The sequence below is a fragment of the Meles meles genome, chromosome 4 (assembly GCF_922984935.1).
Source record: "Meles meles chromosome 4, mMelMel3.1 paternal haplotype, whole genome shotgun sequence".
Classification (NCBI taxonomy): Eukaryota; Metazoa; Chordata; class Mammalia; order Carnivora; family Mustelidae; genus Meles; species Meles meles.
Window position 1 is genome coordinate 94269454 of NC_060069.1, and position 7759 is coordinate 94277212.

At 44.2% G+C, this 7759-nt stretch overlaps 1 protein-coding gene across 1 annotated transcript in view; it reads right to left on the reverse strand.

The window, feature by feature from the left end:
* ATP1B3 (ATPase Na+/K+ transporting subunit beta 3) overlaps positions 1-5276 on the reverse strand; it is a 44636-nt gene extending 39360 nt beyond the window's left edge. The window contains exon 1 of the mRNA XM_046002919.1: positions 4888-5276. Within this exon, the coding sequence (XP_045858875.1) occupies positions 4888-4996 (109 nt within the window). The 5' untranslated portion in view covers positions 4997-5276. The remainder of the gene's footprint in view (positions 1-4887) is intronic.
* Between the last annotated feature and the right edge of the window lie 2483 nt (positions 5277-7759).

Consider the following 7759-nt stretch of genomic DNA (forward strand, 5'->3'; position numbering starts at 1 on the left):
ATTACAACATCTAGAATATAACACACAAACTTACCCCGTCCCCTCCCTTCTACTACCAGTCCAGGAAGTGCTGTCTCCTGCTGGGTGATGGCTCAGTAAGCCTCTGCTGCTGCCGCTGCCACACCCACCACTGACCTTCATTTTTAGCCTGCACACAGGGTAAGGCAAGTCCTGTTACTTTCCCAACAGGGCACATTTTTGTAAAGCTTCTTTTTAATATGTCACACTCCACAGGACAAAGAACAACATCTTACAAAACTATGTGATACTGGGAAAATAAACACACTTGCCTTCTCCCCTACAGTCAAACACCCAAGATGGGATGGAGTGTGATCTCCAAGGCAGAGCATTTACTGAGGCATGACCCAGAATGGGAGCAGGTGACTGAGAAAATGGCACTTCATGGATCTATAAAAGAAAAGGCACATGAACAAAAGGTAGGTGTTAATTGATTTGGTCCAGAATCCTGACTATGCTTAGAGATCAGCAACTTAAGTTTTAAGTTAGAATGAACATAAAGCATCTACTGACAGATAGCCTTAAGATAATGAACTCCAAAGAAGCCCACAACAGACGTCATTAAATGACATTAAGTTGTAGCAGTTAAAAAAAACAAAACAGGGGTGCCTGGGTGGCTCAGTGGTTAAGCTTCTGCCTTCAGCTCAGGTCATGATCTCAGGGTCCTGGGACTGAGCCCCACATAGGGCTTCTGCTCAACAGGGAGTCTGCTTCTCCCTCTCTCTGCCTACTTGTGATCGCTCTGTCAAATAAATAAATAAAATCTTAAAAATAAAAACCAACAAACAAAAAACCCAAAAATGGTCTGGCCTTGGAGGTAGTCTAAAGGCCAAGGATCTACTCCTGAGTAAACTATGACAAATCAGACCTAGGAGTTCAATCTTCTCACCTATGAAATGAGGGCACAGGGCTAGATTAGTGGCTTTCAAGTTTTTGACTGTGAGCCACAATAGCAAACACATTTTTACATCAGGGTTATCTGTAATACAAAATACAGAAAGCTTCACAGAATATGTTTCCTTAGAATAAACTTATTAGGTAGAATAAAAGGGTATTTTTACTATTCTATTTCATTATTCTTAAAAATGTTAACTGCAACACATGGTCCATTACAGTTTAAATAACAGTAGAGGATGTCTAAGCTATCTTTCACTCTAATTATATATAATGCATTTAGGTCTAATTATATATAATGCACTTAGGCTTAATATTTGCAGCATAAATCACAAGATGCTAAATTTTCTTTGTCCTGTGTTTTCATACATGACAATTACTTACTCCTGATGTATCCTTACTGTTCAGCCTAAGAAACCAACTCTAGGTACACTTTGATCACCTACATAGTGTGCTTTATTTTAGAAGGCTGTTGTGAAGATCAAATGAGGTGATATGTATGTAATGATTTTCAAACTGCCCAACATTCAAGAAGCTACTCATAATCTTTTATACAGGGATGCCCAGCCAGCTCAGTAAGTACAGCATGCATGTAACTCATGATCCCAGGGTTGTGGGTTTGAGCATCCTGCTGGGTATAGAGATTGCTTAAAAAAAAAAAAAAAAAAATCTTAAAAATTCAAATATTTTACATAGCCATTGCAAATAAGGCAATGTGGTGTAACCTGCAGTATCTTCATTTATCCCAAGTGTAAACGCCAAAACTACTTTTTAACTGTGTGGTTTTAGGGGCCCCTGGGTGACTGTCAGTTAAACATCCAACTGTTGATTTTGGCTCTGGTCATGATCTCAGGGTGGTGGGATGGAGCCCTGTATCAGGCTCTGCACTGGGCATGAAGCTTGCTTAAGATTTTCTCTCTCCCTCCGCCCCTCTTCCTCATAAAAAATATATGCTTTTAATATATCCTTATAAAGTCTTTTATATCCTTTATAAAATCCTTAGGGGTAGAGAAGGCTTTTTTTCTACACACCAGCAGATACAGCAATTTTACCAAGGTCAAAAAAAAAAAAAAAAAAAAAAAAAAGGTAATCTGCCCACCCCCACATTTAAATTTAAAAGCAACCAGAAAAAAATTGCAAATCAGTTTCTAAAAACAAACAAAATAAAAAAAAAAAATTCCAAAATGTAAAGGTTACACATACTATATATGACCAAAAAAATTACAAATCAGTTTCTAAAAACAGACAAAATAAAAAAAAATTCCAAAATGTAAAGGTTACACATACTATATACGACCTTGAAATTCCACTAGTAGAAACATATCTCAAGAAATAAATTTGTAATAATGTATGCTCAAGGCTGAAGAGACTGGGAGGAGAGACCAGTATATACAATAAATTAATGGTAAACAAACAAAAAAATGAGGAGATACTCATCTTTCCCTGGATATCTCCCACAAATACATAAACAACATATGTTAACAAACATGTTTGTTTTTTAAAAATCACGTAGTACATGGAACCATACAATAAAACATTAGCCATTAAAATGATGATATAGATCTTCATTAAAATGGTAAGATACCCACAATATACTCAAAACAATAAGGGGTGCCTGGGTGGCTCAGCCAGTTGGGCCACAGACTCTTGGTTTTGGCTCAGGTCAAAATCTCAAGGGTCTTGGGTCTAGCCCCAGGTTCAGGCTCCTTCCTGATCTGGTGGGGGGAGGGGTGTCTGCTTTAAAGATTCTCTCCCTCTGCCCCTCCCCCCAGCTCTCTCTCTAAAATAAGTTAAAAAAAACAACAACACTATAAAGCAATGCTTATTGAATGATTTCTTTTCTTTTAAAAAAACTAACATAACACCCTTTGAAGTTTGCCCAGATGTATACCAAAATATTAATAGCAGACATCTTTGTAGTGATGAGATCAGGCACCTAGCCTGTAGTGCCTTTCTGAAAATTAGAGCAAGATACCCCTTTCTACAAGCAGACTCCCCACGCAGGAGGACACACAGCCTTGGAGAATGGAGTATGGAATTCAGCCTCTTCACACCACACCCACATATATCATTGGAGAGATGCCCTTATGTTGGGAAAAGACTGCAGATAATTTATGACATTTTGCACTGGTTTACTACTATTCCAATAAACTCAGAAATGTACTCAGAAATTGTTAAGACTTAACATTTATTTTCGATTTTGAAAAAAGGTCTTGCTTTAATCCTTCTAAAATAAATCCCAACTTAACTTGTAGTACTGGGGCCGCCCTTAGATAATGACTGACTACACTTTGACCATTTGTGCACATTATTTACATAAGTGCATATACCCAATAAAATCTCAACCTCAACATCATATAAATACAAAGGTTAGACAAGGACCACTCTGCAGTAACAAATGTCTTTCTAACAAAAAATGAAGGTACTTATTACTTGAAATGAGAAGGCACTGAGGAAGATAGTCCACAAACATTAATGGCTCTCCACCACTCAAAAATTCCTTTAGCAAAAAGGTAGCACATTCTAGAAGCAATAATAACTTCACCATTTTCCCCTCATTTTAACTTCGGATTCAAGATTTATTTCCTCTTCACATTTGTGGGTTCCCAAAAGACAGCTATCTAAATAAAAATCATTTAGTGTTAGTGAGGCAAGGCATCTGTAAAATAATAAAACCGCTGGACTAGGATTAAAGGACAACTGGGTTCTTTTCTTGGCTCTGTGGAGTATGTAATTTTACACAAAGCAAAATCACAACCTCTTTAGATCTCATTTTTCTCATCTCTAAACTGAGAATTGGGTTAAAAAACCTCCAAGGCCCCTTTCAGCTTGTGATACGACTTAAAGCCGACTTTCCACTCCGGAGGAGCCGACTTCAGTCAGTAGCAACGGTTTATTTTCTGAGTCATAGCTAATTTACTCTCTTCATGCTTCTCTTAAAGATGTCGTGCCCAAATAGTTCTCCCACTCTAGAAATTTATTCTCACCCAGAAAAAAAAGAGGTCAAGACCCACTAAAACGTTTTTCAGAAGGCAGGGAAAAAAATAAAAAAGATGAAAAAAGCACTAGTCCTTATTCAGACATTAATACAATTTTTCGGAAGAAAAAAAAGAGAGAGACACCCTGAAGCAGTACTACATTGGCGGATGGTTTAAATATTTTTTTAAAACAAAAAACTCATACAAAGAAAAACATACACAACCATCACACGCTTTGAAGGCACAAAAAACTGTGCCACCTGGGATTTACGTTCCCCAAAAGAAGCCTATTTGCTAGGAAGAAAACGTCTGTAATTAAAAAGGAATCAGGCAGGAATCAACCTTTTCACGGTCTTTTCACTGTCCAAACTCGAGCATTTTCGTGTACCAAGTACTACGGTAATTAACTCACCGCGGCACATTCGTGCCACCCACCACCTAACACTCGCACTCTTCCGACCGGGGTGGCAGCGTGGACGAGTCACAAGATAGCGGCGAGGAGTGGAAATTTCCTCTCCCCGGGCGTGGGGCAGGGTCTGGCTTCCCCGAACCGCTGGGCGCCACCGGCAGCCTCTACCAGGGCCTCTCCCGGACGGCGCGCTCGGTACAAAGGGAGGCCCGGGCGCTCGGCCCCCGCACGCTCGGGGCTCAGCTCCGGGCAGGGGTCCCCGACCTCCAGCGCCGCTCGGGGCCGGAGGCCGGAGCAGCACGTGCGCTCTGCGCCCGGCGGGGGCTGCCTGCGGGCCCTGCCGCCTCGGGAACCAGTGGCGGCCCGCCCGCCACGCTAGAAATGAATGGGGCCGCGCGGCCCCTCCTCCGCCGCCGCCCTTACGAGCGTCTGGCAGCCCCGGCCGAAAACCGCTGTGGGCGGCGGACTCTACGGCCGCTCTATGGGCCCCGCGCGGGGAGCCATCTCCCGCCTTTCCTTTCCCACCCGACACCGCCCGGCGTCCCCCGGACCGCGGCCGGCCCCGGCGCCCAACCGCCGCCCGCTCACCCCAGCTCTTGGCGGTGCGCCCCAGAAACTCTCCGGTGGTCGGGTTGTAGATGAAGAGCTTCCACTCGGCTAGACTTTGGTTGAAGGACTTCTTCTCTTTCTTCGTCATGGTGTGTGTGCAGACGGCGAGGGGAGCTGCGGCCGCGGGGATGGAGGCGGCGAGGAGCGCGGAGGCGCGTCCCGGCTCAAGCGGCACAGCCCGGCGGCGGCGGACAGCGAGACGGACGAAGACACCACCTCGCTGCGGAGCGCACTCGAGCCTACTGCGCCGCGCGAGCCCGGCGGCCACTCGGGCCGCGGGAGCCTGACGTCTCCGTCCGCCGCAACCAATCCGCGACCCGCTCGGCCCGCGCCGCCGCCGCCGCCGCCACTGCCTCCCGCCCGCCGCCCGGCGCCGCTAGTTTCTGCAAGGACGCCCCGCCCTGGGACGCGGCCCCGCCCCCGCTTCCCTCCCCTCCCCCCCAGCCGAGCACCTCCCCGCCCGGCCGCGGGACGTTCGGGCCTCCCTAGCCCACAGTCAGAGGAGGCAGAAACCACACAGGGCAAATTTAAAAGTCAGGAGGGCTTCATAAGCAAATTTATAATAACGAGCCAAAGGTGTGCGCCCCTGACCCGCAGGTTTCTCAGGAGGAGTCTGGGGAGATGCTGGGGTCAACCGGCACCACGGCCCCTCAACTCCTTGCCTGAGGTGGCGCGGGACCGGAGAACACCGAAGCGACTCCTGTCAGCCCGGATTGTCTGCACGGAGGAGGGGACTTCCCCACCCTCTCCCAGAACGGTCTCGCACACCGTTTCCGGCGTTCTCCTTTGGGCTCTGTGACGTGACTCAGTCCGCCGCAGGGTCCCGTGCGGCAGCCGGTGTAGTGCATCCTACTGCTCAGAGAACGTCCTTGCCTGGCTCTTCTGAAGGGCTTCACCGGGAATCGCGGGCCAATGAAAATTCCTTCCCAAGTATAGCTAAGTAGTAACCGAACAGTCGAATTTTCTCCCGATTCAGTTGAATGTATCCAGGAAATTAGTATGTAGGCTTTCTTGCGTTTCCTGTCATCTGTAAGACCTACTTTTGTTGAGACAGGGTCTACAGGAAATCAGTTCTTCGTTTAGCATTGATTCCTACATAAAGTTCCCGGCTTTTCATCTTTCCCACTGCGGTGGATGCTCTCGGTGGTCGGAGCTGAGGGTGCAGCCGACGTTCTTCTACACGAGATGGAGCTGAAGAGTACAGGGCACGGCGACCGGGGCGACAGAATGGAAAGAAATAGAGGAGTTAGGGCAGAAGGGGCGTTTTTTTAAGGAAAAATAAATGGAGCACGGCTCCTATTTTATTGGCAAATAAAAAAATTATGAACAAGGAAATGTAGCACGCATATTATGTTTTGGAATAATTGCATTATAATCCACCTGGAAGTTTAAACACAACCTGCAAATGCTTTAAAGGAGTAATGGGTAAAGAGATTCTGGCATGTCTTGTTTCCTCACTTTGCTTATTGAAGCAAGGAATCACGGAGTACGTCTCTCACCAATGGAAAAGAAGTAGAAGACTATATTAGCAAAGCTATTGCCTTTAGCAAAGCTATTTTTATCTCATTAAAAATTTAACTACAAATTAGCAGGGTTGATAACGGGCTTTTTAGCTTAGGTAAGAGGTTAAGAAGTACAGTCTGATTGAAATAAAATATAAAACCCATCTGCTTTATTTATCTTGTGTGTCTCTGTGTATGCTCATAACAAGCACATTTTGGAAAATAATTACCTGGTACACACAAAGAAAACATGGTTAACAAGAACATTTTGCAAATAGTGTTTCAAAGATTGAGTGCTGTCAGATTTGTAGTTTGCATATTTTTGGTGGTCCTCAATATGATTTTCATAAGTAGTGCTTTGTGGTTTTCCAAATAAATATTTAAATACAAATATAATTCAGTAAGTAGTTTGAAAACCCATGCCTAGTTTAGAATAGTAACTGATCCAACAGATTTCAGTTTGGGGAAAAGTTGATATTCCACTCCAAAATATAGACACTATTTATTTCTCTGATATATGATACTTGAGTATTACCCGGAAAAGAAAATACTGAGTGTACTGGGTAATAGGAGACCTCCATGTTTGAGCAGATACAATATCAACTTTTTAAAAGATTTTATTTATTTATTTGAGAGAGAATGAAAGAGAGAGAGAGAGAGAGCAAGCATGAGAGGGGGGAAGGGCAGAGGGAGAAGCAGAACCCTTGCTGACCAGGGAGCGGGATGCAGGGCTCGACCCCACAACTCCAGGATCATGACCTCAGCTGAAGGCAGTTGCTCAACCAACTGAGCCACCCAGGCGCCCCTACAGTATCAAATTCATCACAACTTTTACTATACCTCATTTTTCTTTTATTTTTTTTTCCACCTCATTTTTCTTTTAAAAGAAAAGTTATTATGCCAGGATTCCTGCTAAAATTTTAATTTCAGATAGACAATGATAATTTTTTTAAAGATTTTATTTATTTATTTGACAGAGATCACAAGTAGGCAGAGAGGCAGGCAGAGAGAGAGAGAGAGAGAAGCAGGCTCCCCACTGAGCGGAGAGCCCAATGCAGGGCTCGATCCCAGGACCCTGGGATCATGACCCAAGCCAAAGGCAGAGGCTTAACCCACTGAGCCACCCAGGTGCCCCTGGATAATTTTTTAATATAAATATATTCCATGCAATATTTGGGATATATTTAGACTAAAAAATATTATCGACCTGAAATTCAAATTTACCTGGATATCCTGTATTTTTATTTGCTAAATCTTGCTACCCTACCTGTAGAGGATACCTGTGAATCCCACAAGAATAATACTGATCATTTATACATAGTTAAGTCCTAGGCCCTATACTACTTGCT